At 37.8% G+C, this 17,139-nt stretch overlaps 1 protein-coding gene across 1 annotated transcript; it reads right to left on the bottom strand.

The window, feature by feature from the left end:
* Positions 1–17: 17 nt before the first annotated feature.
* On the bottom strand, positions 18–16,540 carry LOC128019875 (target of Nesh-SH3). Its single transcript, XM_052606183.1, has 21 exons — positions 16,310–16,540; positions 14,242–14,421; positions 14,101–14,169; positions 13,695–13,827; positions 12,838–13,019; positions 12,575–12,621; positions 12,442–12,487; positions 12,275–12,352; positions 10,196–11,389; positions 9,671–9,745; positions 9,022–9,180; positions 6,341–6,412; positions 6,124–6,249; positions 5,814–5,903; positions 5,491–5,700; positions 4,527–4,632; positions 4,155–4,237; positions 1,153–1,182; positions 897–1,055; positions 682–804; positions 18–602 (listed from the first exon to the last, which is right to left on the bottom strand). The coding sequence occupies exons 1-21, from the start codon at positions 16,380–16,382 to the stop codon at positions 487–489; spliced, it is 3,351 nt and encodes a 1,116-aa protein (XP_052462143.1). The 5' UTR covers positions 16,383–16,540; the 3' UTR covers positions 18–486.
* Positions 16,541–17,139: the final 599 nt, after the last annotated feature.

Below are 17,139 nucleotides of genomic sequence, written 5' to 3' on the forward strand. Positions count from 1 at the left end.
CATTAAAATACACAGTATTTCATGAAGTCAATATTTAATTAGGACATTCAAATGAGACTGTAATAACTGGACAGAGGTACTGTACGTTAAAATTTTCAACTGCCATGTCCATATAAAACCAGTAAACCTGGTAATTTTTGCACAATACTTGCAAGGTCCAAAAATGGACTGTTGACAAAAATCCACCTTTATAAATTACGTTGGCAATGTATAATATGTTCATCATCACCAAACTGAATGGATGACAATCTTAAAGCTATATATATATATATATATAAAACATTAATATATATATATAATTCTATTTCTAAATATAATTTTCTATATTCAGCTTATAAATAATTCTGTATGTGACTGATACCTGAAAATACAGATACATACTCCTATGAAATCATTTTCTGTACACAGACGTGCCGTAAAAAGGCTGTTCTCCCTTGGCAACAGCTGTTTCTTATCTGCCACGTCTTCCATCTGCTCCTCAGGGTCCTACCACTTCCCAGGAATGGGTATCCCACACTCGTACCAGGCCACGTAGTTGATCATGGAATTACCTCCGATCTCCCCAAACCTGACAGGCTCCTGGCGCATGGCCCGGTAAAACCCTTGATAAGACAGGAGAGATCATCATATCTCATGCACTAGTGTTAGATTACCGTGTTTTGTTTTTTATTTATTAGAAACCTTTTCTGGGTGGTAACTGATCTGGTGAAAGAGGACCACCAGTTCGTCCGTCCAAAAACGAGTCAACAAACTGGCAATGATCCTCCCCATACCCTGCTTGGTCTCCGATGCTGTAGAACTTCCCTGGAGAAAGAAAGAATTGAAAAGTAACCAAGTGACTTAAAAATGCTAAATAGCAGAAATTGCTGGTGAGTCTGTAATTGGTTGATACGGACCTTTAAGAGAGTCGCTCAGGTAGATCTTGTATCTAAGAGAGTTACACAACTGGATACCCACAAACTTGCGGTACCAGGTCCGCTTTATGAACTGCTGCCCATTGCACTCTGAGTACGAGTCAGCCTTGAATGGAAATGATGACCAGATGGCATTTTTACCTATGAGAGACAAAATAAATTAGACACAAATCAAGAGTTAGTATATTTTGTCTTTCTGTTTTTAATATCATGAGTTTGAGGTGACTGGAGCTCTTACCAGTTTGGATCTGACTCACACGAGGATCAGCTGCAGTACAGAAGAAACATGATGATGTCATTGCAACTTAATGCACTGTTGATGTGACATTTTGGGGTCAGCAAGATTTTGTTACTGTTTTTGAAAGAAGGTTCATCAAGGCTGCAGCAAAAGCAGCAACATTGTGAAATATAATTGAAAATAACTATTTTAATATATTGTAAAATGCTATTTATTCCTGTGATGGCAAAACCTTTCAGCAGCCAGTCTTCAGTGACACTTCAGAGAATCATTTTGAAGTGCTCAAGAAGCATTTCTTATTAGTATCAATGTTGAAAATAGTTGATAGAAACTGTGATATACTTTATATTTTTCTGGTTTCTTTGAAAAACAAAGAAAAGATAAAATTTGAACAATTTAATGCATCCTTGATGAATAAAAGTATAACAATCTTACTGAAAACATTTGAACAGTGAATATGCAAATGTTCATCTAAAAGTTACTAAACTAAACGTTACATAACTGTGAAAGGTCAGAATCCTTTCCATAAATATAAGCCAGACAATATGCCATTCAGGTAACTGTTACTACACTCAATGCCTGAAAATAATGAAACGGCATGTTATGGACTTTAAGTTTCTAACAATCCAAAGCCCCAGAAATTCCACTGAGCTGTCCTCAGTGTGCTCATCATGAATTGCAATTTTCCAGAGCTTGTGTCAGATATCCTCATGCTTATTATTATTTTCTGGCAGTCTCTAAGGGCCCCTTTACCTACATTAAAGAAGTGCAATGGACCCAGAAGAGTGAACACGTTGGAACTATTAGTTAAACATAAGGCACATTACTCTCACAGCTGACGGTAATGCTTATGCTAATTCTACATATACAGTATTGTTCAAAATAATAGCAGTACAATGTGACTAACCAGAATAATCAAGGTTTTTCGTATATTTTTTTATTGCTACGTGGCAAACAAGTTACCAGTAGGTTCAGTAGATTCTCAGAAAACAAATGAGACCCAGCATTCATGATATGCACGCTCTTAAGGCTGTGCAATTGGGCAATTAGTTGAATTAGTTGAAAGGGATGTGTTCAAAAAAATAGCAGTGTGGCATTCAGTCACTGAGGTCATCAATTTTGTGAAGAAACAGGTGTGAATCAGGTGGCCCCTATTTAAGGATGAAGCCAACACTTGTTGAACATGCATTTGAAAGCTGAGGAAAATGGGTCTTTCAAGACATTGTTCAGAAGAACAGCGTACTTTGATTAAAAAGTTGATTAGAGAGGGGAAAACCTATAAAGAGGTGCAAAAAATGATAGGCTGTTCAGCTAAAATGATCTCCAATGCCTTAAAATGGAGAGCAAAACCAGAGAGACGTGGAAGAAAACGGAAGACAACCATCAAAATGGATAGAAGAATAACCAGAATGGCAAAGGCTCAGCCAATGATCACCTCCAGGATGATCAAAGACAGTCTGGAGTTACCTGTAAGTACTGTGACAGTTAGAAGACGTCTGTGTGAAGCTAATCTATTTTCAAGAATCCCCCGCAAAGTCCCTCTGTTAAAAAAAAGGCATGTGCAGAAGAGGTTACAATTTGCCAAAGAACACATCAACTGGCCTAAAGAGAAATGGAGGAACATTTTGTGGACTGATGAGAGTAAAATTGTTCTTTTTGGGTCCAAGGGCCACAGGCAGTTTGTGAGACGACCCCCAAACTCTGAATTCAAGCCACAGTACACAGTGAAGACAGTGAAGCATGGAGGTGCAAGCATCATGATATGGGCATGTTTCTCCTACTATGGTGTTGGGCCTATTTATCGCATACCAGGGATCATGGATCAGTTTGCATATGTTGAAATACTTGAAGAGGTCATGTTGCCCTATGCTGAAGAGGACATGCCCTTGAAATGGTTGTTTCAACAAGACAATGACCCAAAACACACTAGTAAACGGGCAAAGTCTTGGTTCCAAACCAACAAAATTAATGTTATGGAGTGGCCAGCCCAATCTCCAGACCTTAATCCAATTGAGAACTTGTGGGGTGATATCAAAAATGCTGTTTCTGAAGCAAAACCAAGAAATGTGAATGAATTGTGGAATGTTGTTAAAGAATCATGGAGTGGAATAACAGCTGAGAGGTGCCACAAGTTGGTTGACTCCATGCCACACAGATGTCAAGCAGTTTTAAAAAAACTGTGGTCATACAACTAAATATTAGTTTAGTGATTCACAGGATTGCTAAATCCCAGAAAAAAAAAAAATGTTTGTACAAAATAGTTTTGAGTTTGTACAGTCAAAGGTAGACACTGCTATTTTTTTGAACACACCCCTTTCAACTAATTGCCCAATTGCACAGCCTTAAGAGCGTGCATATCATGAATGCTGGATCTTGTTTGTTTTCTGACAATCTACTGAACCTACTGGTAACTTGTTTGCCACGTAGCAATAAAAAATATACTAAAAACCTTGATTATTCTGGTTAGTCACATTGTACTGCTATTATTTTGAACAATACTGTACATTAAAACAAAGTAAAAGTTCATTGCCAATTACACACACCTGTAAGCCTGATGTCTCATTCAAGTTACCTTGGCCAGCATGACTCTATTATCATATAAGTGCCAGTTTCTCTAAATTGTTCAGTCTTCAGTTTTCACACAACACGTGACTGATCGCAAACCTTTTGAATGTTTTGAAGCGTGACTGAGATTAAAGTGAATAATGATTTATAATTAGGTTGGTTTTTCCACACAAGGCTCTTGTTTGGCTTGAGATTACTTTAAATGTAGTGCAAAAAAAAAACCATAACTCTACAGGTAAGAACCATTGAAGCTTCTCTTGTTGATACAATTGGCCCAGTGACACTTCTGCAACACACAGAGCTCAGATTCACCGGATGAGCCAAATGATTTCACAGTGACCTCAGACCAGATTGTGGTTTCAGCTCTGGAGCTTTTAGTTGAGACTCTTACACATATTCTGAACACACAAAGTAATTTAACATTCTTCTCCACTTACCTGACTCAGTACTGAAGGTGACCGGTGCACTGGCTGGGCCTGAACCCAGCTCATTTTTGGGTGTAACTCTGAATTCATAACTACTGTATAAGAGAAACTGAACAATTAACTGAACCAATATTATGTTGATCAGACAACCATCATTACTAAGCAGGTGTATTTTATTGTAACAAACATTCAGTGGACCTTTACGGCACCACTGCAAGAACAGCTTCATAACAGGACTAAATGATATATTCTTTTAAATAAGTTTAAAGGTGTCTGTAAGGGTAGAACTATGGGTTAGTGTGCAGCAATTACACTTAGCTTAATTTAAGAACTAGTGAAGTCCATGACACAGAACTTGACATCTTTGTGTGTTTGTCTTCATACCTTTCGCCTGGTGGCATGTTTTCCACAACTGCATGTGTTTGATTTGTTGTCTGGATGGACACCTTCTCTCCGTGCGGACCCTTGGTGGAGGAAATGACCTCATATTCTTTTGATACAACAGAAACATAATTTGTTGTTTTACATTTTTAAACCGAACAATAAAGGAGATGTTTCCTATAATCTTTGAGCTGCTTTATTCTATTAAGTGGACTACATTAGTGTTCAAAGTTTTTATTTTATTTTTTATTTATTATCAAAGAATATCCAATTGTGAAAAGAGTTTCAATTTTCACAAATTTCACAATAATTTCACAATTTTAATAGTTATAATTCATTTATGTAGCCTTAGTGAGAATAAGATTCTTCTAAAAACATTAAAACATGGAATGAAGTAAAATAGGTTTGGAATGACAATTTTAGAATGAGGAAATAATGACAGAATTTTATTTTTGTATCCCATATATCTTGTTAATTCCAACTACAGTAAGTTTAACCAAAGTCCCATCAAGGCAAGTCAGTTCACTTGGTGATCATCTTGGCATCTATTTTCTATGCAGGTAATGGGCATAAAGTATTATTTCTCTTTGCTGGAATGGAGAAAGACTAAAAATCTTCAAAGCTTTTTCAAAAAGAACTTTTCAAAGCCATATTTCAATAAAGTCTGACAACAGTGGTATCATAAATTTAGCTTCCTAAACTCAAACCAATTCTAAAAACCAGTATTTTTCAGGCTTGCCCAGCTAATGCACATACCAGAGGTAAAAAACAAAACAAAACAAAAAAAAAAAAAACACTGACTTTGCATCCATCAAAAAGACAGCTGGGTCTTTTAACTTTTATATTCCAACACTTGCCGTACTGGGCATTGTTACTTTTCCCATTCATTTCTCAAGCTATTTATCACCTCGTTCAATAATGCCTCTGGTATAATCCAGTAAAGACAGTAATCAAATCTTCTGTCTACCTGTGGTCTCATTGTCTGTTTTGTCCCAGTCAAGGATGATGAAGGAGGGGCATCCTTCCACTGCGACCACAGTAAGGTTGGATGGAGGGGTCTTGGGTGGGCCAGTGACATTCAAGGATCCCACCTCCTCATCAGGAAAGAAGCTGAGAGACTGAGTGACAGAGCAGGGCTCCTCTGGACGTTTGTCGGTTTTATAGATCACGTGAGGTGCTGCAAATATGGGACAGCAAATCAGAGGTCCGACACTCATGTAAAAGACTGTGAATCATAAATCGGACACAATTCTGTGTGACAGTGCTGTAGGTCCAGGCCCATATTCTTACCTATGAAACGTTTCTTCCCTGTGGCATCCACCTCAGATAGAGGATGAGAACTGAACACAGAGGAGTTGTCCCCAGTATCAAAACGACTCCCTAAGATTCGAAGGCATACATGAAACACCACAAGCTCATGACTCCAACTCCATTAGATAAACTAATTCTCTCATTATCAACAGACTATCTTGCATGTTTCCAGTACTTTAGTAGAAACTGGCACAGAAACTAATCTAATTTCAGCATTCAGTGTTTTCTCTTCACCATAGTCTTCTATTAAAGAATCAAACAAATGACAATTCGCATTAGAGCAGCATACCCTCAAAAACAGATCGTGGTGTTGTTGTCGATGAAGGCTGTTGTTTGGCTGGTCTTTCAGCAGTGGGCGGAGCTAGAGGTTTCATGTCTGGTACTGGGTCCACCTGCTTCAGATCAGTAACCTTCTCTAAAAGTTAAAGAGAGAAATACATCTGCATTAAGTCCAGCAAGACAGTTGCCATTTTGATTTTGATATCTTTATCTATTAGTGTCCTCACCCTTTTCTTTAGTCTTTGAGACCTGGTTCAGTTCTGTCTTCACTTTAGAAGAAGGCGTCAGATTACTAAGAGCTACAGGGTGATAGTTTGAGTCAGTGAAAAGTCTGACCACAACAACAACAACAAAAGCATTAAAACCCAAACAAAATTATGCTGTAGCTGAGATTAATCTGAAAAAAAAAGACAGCTTGAGATACTATGGCATTTGTGTTGGTCATTTTAATTTTGTTTTCACTTAAAAAAAAAAAAAATCACATCAGCATAAAGAAACAGCTATTTCACATTATTATAAATCTCCAAGTCCAAAAAACTGCACACTAGCTATCATTCAGAAGTGAAGGTAAAGTGTGTAATGCATAACATTCACATGGTTGGAATAAAAAAATAAAATAATGCATGACATCAAGCTAATGTCCACACAGTCAGAGTACTGAATGAGCCAAAAGGGATCTTTTAATGCTGTCCAGATTCTCAGGACTGCGGCTTCTCCAAGAACAGCTCTGAGGGACCAGTGCTTTGATTGAGTGCAGACACACAAGGCTATAATGCTGGATATTCACTCAAAATAGAAGTGCAGGATAATACTGACCAAAGCCTGTCAATGAATCAATTTCAAAACGTAATTATTTCCAACAGACATTTCTCTGATGGTCTATTATTCCAATATGTGACTCCCAAAACACTCCAGATCATTTTCAGGAATCTAATTTAGTATGAATAGAGGGTTTTAAGAAAAGTTGGATGAAGAACAGTTTCACATTTTTCTCAAGTAATCATACACCAGCCAAATGTTATTAAGTGGACTCTCTGATATGGGTTGGATTGGATGGTAACTGGGTAAGGACAGTGATTTGATTCTCTATTATTCAGTGTCAATGTTGTCTTTGGTTGGGAGAGGGTGATGGAGAAAGTGAGAGAGGGTCTTGGGTTCTCATCAGTGGCTGGCTAAGTTTACCAATGGCTGATCTGTCATGCTTTTCCATAGAAACATAAGCTCTGAAAATTCATCATGACATGAACAGCACATTCATATTTTCTTTAGACCAAGTGGTCATGAAATCCAGCTGCAAGGGAATGGCTCTTTAGACAGGAGATGTTTTCATAAACAGGGACATGTATCTCCGACATCATGTTAAAACTATATCCAAACTAACTAATTTTCTGGGACAGGGACTACAAAATTACTCAAACTAAAGAACACAACACCAGGCTTTGCAACTACAGTAACATCACATGGATTGTAATGGAAATATGATATTGCAACCCCCTTATGAGATAAAGAGACAACCTCTAAAAATATGCATTCAAAATCCCCCCAAAGTCCTTGATGGTGCTCTGTCATGAAAAAGAAAAAAATAACTGTTTTAATCAAATGCGCTTAGAAATCAAAAAGGAATCCAAGCCACATAATTAAATTGAAAAATTAAAGGGATATGACAAAAATAAAAAAGTGTCAAGTGTCACAGGAGTAATCGGCTGTTTAATTAAATGACAGTGTGAAGAGGATAGGATTGGAGACAGATTTTTGGCAGAAAGAGAGAATGTGTGTGTGCCTTTTCATTGCAGATAACACATGGATCTTGTCAACAGGTGCTAAGAATCCCTTATATATATATAGAGAGAGAGAGAGAGAGAGAGAGTTCAGTCATAAAACTCTTGATGGGACATGCTCCACTTGAGATTCCTGCAGTGTGCTTTCAATGTTTCTCTGAAATCCTCCACCTTCCCCAGCTCCACCTGTATAGATCTGCTATGGGTTATTTTATTTACTATTTGTGCAGCAGGCACCATATCACCATATGTATTGGCAGTAGCAAGTTCTTGTACTTGCATGCAGCAGCACCAATAATCTACAACTACAGCAATAACCAACAGCAGCAGCAATTCAGCAGCAGTAGCATATCAGATCTGATACACCAAGACCAAATACATTAAAACTGTCATTTCAATCTCCATGCTAAAATCTTCTGAGACATTATTAAAATACATTTAAAACCCAACAGAGAAATCATGTGCAAAGAAGAATGTCCATATACAGTAAATACATAGGCCCCTAACTTTTTGCCATGTCTAACAATGCCAGGTGAACTGAGAATGTTAAATAAAACAATGAAAGAATAGACTATATAGAATCTATAGAAAACATGATCATTTTGATTCACTCAGACTGATTATATCCGATTCCTCAAAAAAAGTTAATGTGTAAATGTTTTATTTACTTTTTCTCGTCAAAGAATTATATTGGACCCCAATTAAAAATGAGAATAAGGCTTGTCCATATATATCTATCCATATATATTGTTGGCCATATTTAAAGGCTACAGAATTCACACTGTGCATATAGTATTTGTTTGCAATATATTGATTTATGAAGCAAAAATAATAAAATAATTAATAGATTTAAATGGATATAAAATAAATATAGCTTAATTACAGTGCTATAACCTAAAAATCTGTTTCATCTTTTCTCTTTAGAAATGTTACAGCTCCACTTAACATCCCTTCTGCATGTGGATGTGGTGTGTAACAGCCCTAGTGCTACAGATTTATGAATCTGCAAAATGAAAGTAAAGATGGCTGAATGCATTATTAGAAGCACAAAAGGAAAGCTGAACAGTTAAAGGTCCTACTTAAAATAAAAAAAATGTTCGTGTCGGTGCAAAATCTCAAAGATATTATACCCCTTTTCTTGTTGACAGTTGAGTTACGATACCCATAGGGTGGCCTGAAAAACCTTTTAGGGGGAACTGGAGGGACACGACCATGAGGCCTCAGTCTACTTGTAGCATTTCGTGCCAAGGGGTGGAACACAGAAGAAGGGTTGGGGAAGATACCTCTCCCTAGATAAACACAAACACAGTCAGCAATGGGAAGGAGACAATGATTAAAGATTGTGGCAACAGATCTGTTGACTGACTGAGTGAGTCTGGGAAGCTCAGAAATGAGCACCAGCTATCCAGAAACAGAAGCCAACAGTTCTAGAAGAGAAGATGGTGGAAAAGGTATGCGTAGCATTATGACAGTGCAAGTGTTGGACATTAAGAGTGAATGAAGTAGTCAGACACTTGAGGTGAAGGAATGGCATAGTAATGTGAGAGCCAGTGCTGCTGGTGATGGTTTGAAGGTGATTTAGGGGCAGTGGTGGGACTATTTCAGTGCTAATCAGGTGGTAATGGCAATGCCCAGCAGGATGACATTTGGAAGTGGTGGTGATGTTTGGTGGTGACAATCACAATGCTACTGTGTACAATGAAGATTTATGCGGTTAATATGGACAGGTGACAAACAGCACAATTAGGAGGAAAAAAAAACTGGAGCAGATATCATTACCCTCATTCCTATTGGCCACCTCATTTGTAAGTGTTGGCTGTGACAGTATCTGTTCATCCTTTGGTTGGGGACTAGCTGACATACAGAGGCAGACTTACATAAGTCTTATACAAAGTAGAATATATAGTAATGATAATATATTCAGAAAATCTAAGCCCAATAGCGTTTAGCCTATCTAGATTATCCATGACTGTTAAAGGAATATCTGCCACCAGTTATTTAATATTTAATGAAAAACATCAAAGAACTTCTTAAAACAGGGTTGTCCAATCCTGCTTCTAGAAGGCCAATGTCTTGCAAAAATTACTCCAACCTGCCTCCACACACCTGAATGGAAATTTCTACCAATCCTGATTAGATGATTCAGGTGTGCTTAATTAGGATTGGAGCTAGACTCTGGAGGACAGTGGCTCTCCAGGAATAGGACTTGACACTCCTGTCTTAAGTGATACATTTTACAATTGCCGGATTGCTTCAAATTACTAAAACTAGCTTGTTTCTACATCATATGTCTGGAGAAGTTACCCGCTGTTCGATTTGGATGACTTGTCCCCACTGTTACCTTCTCAGCCACGGGTGAGTTTTTAACTGCATCAGATTTGGTGAAAGCTGTTTGAGGTGTGAGTTTTGATAGGTTTTTGGGGGTAACTGGCAATGATTCTTCAGGAGTAGGTTGTCGATTTTCAACCTGGGAATCCATTTTTAGGTTGTATTTAGCAGTGCTAGCTTGCTGTTTAATGGGGCTGGAATGTTTTGTTGCGGTGCTGGGTCTAGACTGGTACCAAAAGGTTATGGGTAGATATAAAGGATGTGGAGTCAGTTCCTGTATGTTTTCAGTAAGAGGTGGATATTCAGTTGTGGGAATATGGGATGTAGAGTATTCTTTGGAGATGGATGGATTAGTGCTAAATACTGGATGTTTGCTAACATTGGTTTTCAGCTTTGATACTAAGGCATCTGTATGTTTGTCTGTTACTAAGACAATATTTGCCAAAGTAGTGGGTGAAGTCAATGCTGTGTTTGTAAGAGAATGGCTGTTTGTGGGCCAGTTCTGTGTTGGTGGTGGTGGTTTGGTGTTTGGCTGTTCAGAATGTGCAATTGTGCTGGACTGGTAGAGAGAAGTGGTTTTTGGAAAGTAAGTGTGAGTGGTTTGGTGTTTGGACATGCCTCGTGAACGCTGGGTTGTGCTCAATCGATGCAGCTTGGTACTGGGCTGAATTTTTCTTGTATGGAGACTGCCCTGAGTTATGGTGTCTTGTTTCTTAGATGGGTGGGGATGTTCCTTGATAGTGCTTTTGGAGAGTTGTAGAGTTTGGGGAATTAGTGGTTTGGTTGTAGGTGGATTATGGGAAGATGTTTCACTAAAGTGGTGTTGGGCTGTATTCAGTAGCTGTTTGGCTGTATATGGTTGAGCTTTGACTGAGATCTGCGTTTTGATGGTATATTGTTGGATTGTAGTGGGTGGTGGTAGGGTTGTGCTGGATTTTTGTTGGGTTCTGGAAGGTTGTGGCTGAGATGTTGTAGGTTGTTTTGGGGTAATGCTAGTATGTTGCTCTGTGATCAGATCTGTTTGGGTTGTACTGGTATGACTGATGAGGTTTCTAGGTCGAACTGTGCTTGTGGTCTTTGGCATGGGCTGAATGATAGATGTGTGAGAGGATGGAAGGGCCTTGGTTGAGGCACGTAGATGGTTAGGAACCATTGTGGAATTTTCCGCCCCTGTTGATGAAATTGTAGAAAACCAATTTGTATGAGAGACATTCAATGGAAATGGCACACACAGGACAATAACATAAATAAAAAGCCATTGATTTCAAATGGTTGATAATGAGATATGTAGATATTCTTTCTCCAGAGGATAATGGGACATTTTTTTAGGTTTTAATAAAATAATTTAGCAGGAATTAATTTGTAAAGAAAAGTGGTTAAAGTCATCAGATGAATTTCAAATATTTTATAAATGCATGTTTCCTCCAGCTTGTGCATCTTTCAGAATACACATGAAAGACATTTATTTGGAATTTATATTGAAACTATACTGTGACGGGACCACTACATGTGTAGTATGTGCGGTTCAATTTAAAACCCAAATTAAATGTTTAGTCTGTTTTACATGGAAGTATAATTAATATGAGTAAAAGCAGGTGTACTTGATTTGGTTCATGTTTATAGATGTCTAAACATTTAAAGCTGGAAACTTAGCAAAAAAAAATGTTTGTCATTTTAGTTGTAATGTTGATTCAGTCTCTCCGTTTTACGAAGAAAACCAGGTGTGTGGTCATAAAGTCATACTAATTTTGTATAGAGCACCTAACACATCATATAGCATATTTATATGGTGGGTATCTTCATTTGCCAATTTTAGTGAGAGTGCAAAATAATCACATTTCTTTGAGGTGATGACTGAAGGTCAGCGTATATTAAGGGTTGTATGTCACTAATATGGCAACAAGACAGCATACAACTTTTTCAAATGTTGCATTGTTTCATATAAACAAAAACAGTATGCAGTAAATACTTTTCAGCAATATGCATTATGCTTGGATTCCATTCTGCTAATGTAATATTTTGCTTGACTTCAAAGGTGGAAAAAAGGTCATTTACCTGAAGTTTTCCTTGGTTTTGGAAGTCTAGTGTGTATGAGAAGAGGGGCTGCTCTGGTCTGGTTAATGTTGTTTAAGACTAGAACATGGCAGGAAAAGTCATTACATATTTCATATTCATTACTACTATCACTGTCTGTGTAAAGGAAGGAAAAAGATGTCTTTTACCTGGCACTGGAGGCAAGAATGATCGCTGCCTTGCTAAAATAGGCTTCTGTTTAGAGAGCAATATCCAATGAAAAAAAGAGAGATAAAGCGAGAGAACAAAAGTATTATCCTTAAAGCTTAGTTATTTAGTTACCTTAGGCTTTGCCTGGTTCAGTTCCTTGAATGGCTCTATTATTTGATCTGAGGGGGAAATTTATAAAGTTTCTTAGTTAAGTTTCTTAGTTCTTAGTCATTTTGCCATTTTTGTGTCAGATATTCATCCTAAACATCCACAGGAGAAAAAAAAAAAAAAACACAAGACAATTGTTTACACAATAAAAGTCCATAACTATAGTCTGAAGACTTCATGTTAATCTATGACTCATTGGAAAATGGATGATGTGTAGTGGGACACACCAGCTGTGTTATGGATGACGGCCGGACTCCACACTCCACAGTTTGTGACGGTGTCTGCACGGACCGCAAACTCATACAGAGCATCTTGTTTGAGGTTGTCAATGACTGTGCTGGTGGATGGACAGGTATGGTAGTTCCAGGTGTTGCTAAGCTCCTTCTCTCTGTAGCGGACTGTGAACTGTCTGAGAGACGACACAACAGTAAACATGACTCTATAACTAGATGTTAAATTATTTAAATAATTTACTCAGACAGTATTATTTCAGTAGGATTTGGCAATAATGGGCTAAACTCAGAAATTGTGTAGGTTTATAGATGCCCTATGCTTACCCTTTTTTTTCAAGATCTCTCTCTCTCTCTCTCTTTCTGGCATTTGTAAGGTTTTTATGGGTCAGAGGGATCAAATTAGTCATTTTGTTGAGGGCTGAGGTCAAGCTTTTCACTAACTTGTCCAAGGACCGTGTGTATGGGTCATATTGTGTCTACATTGTGGGGACATGGGCAGTAAAAAAGAAAAACAATGATAGAAAAATAAGTGTGTATTTGTCTGTGATCCCCCCCCCCCATCCAAACATCTGTTAATTGTATTACTGGTTTAATGTTTCACTTTTCTTTTCTTTTTTTCTGACACTGTTTAGTTTATAAAAGTATGTTGTTTTTCCCACTCGTGTGTGTGATCAGAGTGTCTGGTTGTTTCTGGAACACATGGGCATCTGCACACAATCCTGTTCCTGCTCTGTGTCTTCTGTCAGTGTAATAATTGCACATCTTGAGACAAGGTCAACAACAAACTGATTACATCCATTACACCCATATGGTACAGATATATGCACTCATACAAGCTCAAGGACACATACCCTTCATCAAAACAGTCATCCAGAATGGTATCCATGAAGGGGCTGGTCATTAGTGTCCCCCAGGACAGCAACACTGACGACTGTGTTACTGAGCTGATCACAATGTTCAATGGTTTCTCTAGATCCACTTTCCCTGGAGGTCACATGTCACTAATCAGCTAAGATTCATTACACAATTTTCACTCAGACATTGCTAGTAAATTTCACAAATTACAAAGAAATGGCAAGTAACACATTTAACTGAATGTGAAATTTTGAGGTAGAAAGACTTGCAATAGTACATAATCTTCAGGATAAATTCCAATCAAAATTTTTTGTCATTTATTGTAAGTGTGGGGTCCCCTGTATGTACAGAAGGTGTTTGTTTCTTGTTCTCCGATTTAATTTGTGACACTGTGTTGCTTACCTACACATATTTTCTTAGGTTCCTCTAGATTCTTTGACTGTAACGCAATAAGATATTTGGGCTCAGCAACTAGAACATAGAGAAGATACTGTTAAAGAAACAACCAATTCAATAAAAGAAGCCTTAAGAGAAATACAGTACCTATCTCAGTTTCATAGGGTTGTCCATCTTCAGGTAGCTGGATGAATTGTTTGGAGAACATGCTTCTGCCATACCCCAGGATGTATCCCTCCAGTCTGGTGTCCACATGGGGCCGGATGAACTTGAAAACAATGGTGTCTCCAACAGCGCTGATACGCACCCTCATGTTCTGTCTCTGCACTGGGATTCAAATACACAGGAAAAATCATCTCATCAGATTCACTAAAATCCCTTAAATTTACATTATGATTTCAGATAGGTATATCAGAAGTCACGTGACTGTATCTACAATGTTCTTGCCAAGAAATTTGGAATAACAATCAGTCCAGTGTCAATTTTTTTCCTTTCTGAAAGCTGCACTTGTACGGTCTAAACGAAAGTGTTTTGGTCATGGACTTGCCAGCAACGATGATTCCCTCACAAACATCACGTGCTGCTGTTATAATTACTCAGTTTTGTGAACTATGACAACAAAACACAAACACGTAAAAGAACCCCAGTACAAGACCCCTGTGGTTTGTTTCTCATAAATGTGCGTGTTTGCCGTTTCTGAAGAATAAATGATGAAACCGTGCATGTCCTATGCCAGAGAAAGTTATTAACACTTAGAAAGGAAACCCCTGACATTGAGCACAGAGTTCCAGATCACACAAACAGCCCATTTATTACATCAGAGCTGGTTTCTGTTTGACCTCAGAGGAGGACAAAGTTCAAGGCCATGTTCAGTTTCAAGTTAGTTTGAGAAAGGCAATAATATCCCAAAACAATGCCAAATTAACATAAAATAATAGCCTATATGGCTTTCTTGTAGTCAGCCGATTCATTTCCAAGGTGGCAAATTTTTATATATTTTGTGAAAAATTTGAAAAGAGAAACGAATTTTCCTTTAACGAAACATGCACTGATTAATCATACACTATGAGATCAGGAATGTGTATTAAACTTGAATTTCATTCATTAAAATGTATATGAGAAGTGCATTAAGTCTTCTGAGCAATGACAGAGCAAAAAAAAAAATATTATCTGGGAAAGTGTGTGCAACACATAATGAGGAATCGGTAAACAAGGGTTTCCATGGCAACTAGGGATTTAGAGAACTTCACTGACCTAACAGATGGGGGGCCTGTGGTAAATTATTCAAGGCTGAGGTGTGTTACAGTAAGACACCATCATAGGATGTAGAGGTCAGTGCTTTAGTAGCAGCAGAACTGATGATCTTTCAGTATGCTTCATCAGTTTGCACAATTTGCAGAAGTCAAGGGTCTGCTCTTACATGAACCTTACACATGACAAAGGACAAGGAGAGTCTAGGCACAGGCACACTGAGTACAGACTCTGCGTGTGAAGTCATTTTTGATTTTGCACATCAAAGCAAACTAAAATAACCAAAATTAATCCACATTCAACCAACACCATGCACTCAGCTTTCATGCACTGAACAATCTCACTTCGCAGATTCAAACTTTAACAGGAAACAGATAATAAATGCACGCAAACAGAGCTGCCTCCTGATGTGACCTTGTATTTGCTGCCAATACAGTCATCAACACACACAATATTTGATGAATTTAAACAGAATCCATTACTGACATCCAATAAAAATCCATTCTAATGACCCGCAAATAGAAATGTGCATTTTTGATATAATACAAATTAATTACTGTGTAATAATAAACATCAATTAATTATTTTAAGGTACTCTTCAAAATGTTCACAATAATAGAAAAATCATTGCACTATCCCAACTCCAAAAAGGAAACTGATATATTATGTATATCTGTATATACAGACTGACAACATCCTTTAACCAGCACCATGCATCCACACAATACCAGACTAATGAGTTCAGTAATATTGCATTACAATATGCATACTGCATACAGGATTTCCTTCTGAAAGCAATTCATTTCACAAGTTGCATGCATATGGATTTAGAACTTATAACCAAAAAAACTAAAAAAACTAAAACTAAAACCGTAAAGGCAAATTTGCTTGTAAAATGCAAAAATTATATGTATGATCCTAGAATTTGACTAGAATCTAAAGTTGAATGGCTTTGTTTTGGTACCTTTCAGTGTGGTTGCAGAGGTCAGTTTCAGCAGCAAGATCTCACTGAGGAAGAGGAGGAGGAAGGCTTGCATGTTGTCCCTTTCTCCTAGAAAACAAAACAGAGCTCATACGGTCCACTCAAACCGCTTCTCTCCAAACTTCTACCGTTGTTCTATTTTTGTCCTTGTCCTGTGAAGTGACCTCAGATTAAGTGCCAGTGCACACTCTGTGTAAAAGAAACTGTGTGGTATGTTTTGTGTGTTTGGAAATGGGTGTATGTGATGGTATGACCATCTATACTGGATTATTAACAAGAGGGAGGGACCCTATGATGTCAGAGTGTAGTTGTTAAACCTTTAGCTTATCTCTCTGTTTCTCTCTACACCATTTCAGCACACTTTTTCTTCTTAGCTGAATCTTTTTCTTTGACTCAATTCAGTGTTTGGGATCAACTTTATATGAAAATCATTAAGTAGTCACTGTAATAATATCACAAAGCAGGATTTGGTTACCCTCATTAACGAAGGACCCTTGTTAGAAAGAAAGAAAAACATATTTTGGGGTGGTGTTGGCGCAGTGGATAGGGCACATGCCTTTGGTGTGAGAGACTCTGGTTCAAATCCACTGTGAGACACCAATGTGTCCCTGGGCAAGACAATGAATCCCTAGTTGCTCCAGAGGCGTGCGACCTCTGACATATATAAGAAACTGTAAGTCGCTAAATTAATAAATGTAAATATTTAACAAGGATAGCCTCACTAAGATTCAAAATCTCTTTCACAGTGTCTCGGCCAAAATGGGCAGCAATACAATCAGTTTCATCACAAATGAACAAAACAAAAACAAACT

The sequence above is a fragment of the Carassius gibelio genome, chromosome A9, assembly GCF_023724105.1.
Source record: "Carassius gibelio isolate Cgi1373 ecotype wild population from Czech Republic chromosome A9, carGib1.2-hapl.c, whole genome shotgun sequence".
In the NCBI taxonomy this organism is placed as follows: domain Eukaryota; kingdom Metazoa; phylum Chordata; class Actinopteri; order Cypriniformes; family Cyprinidae; genus Carassius; species Carassius gibelio.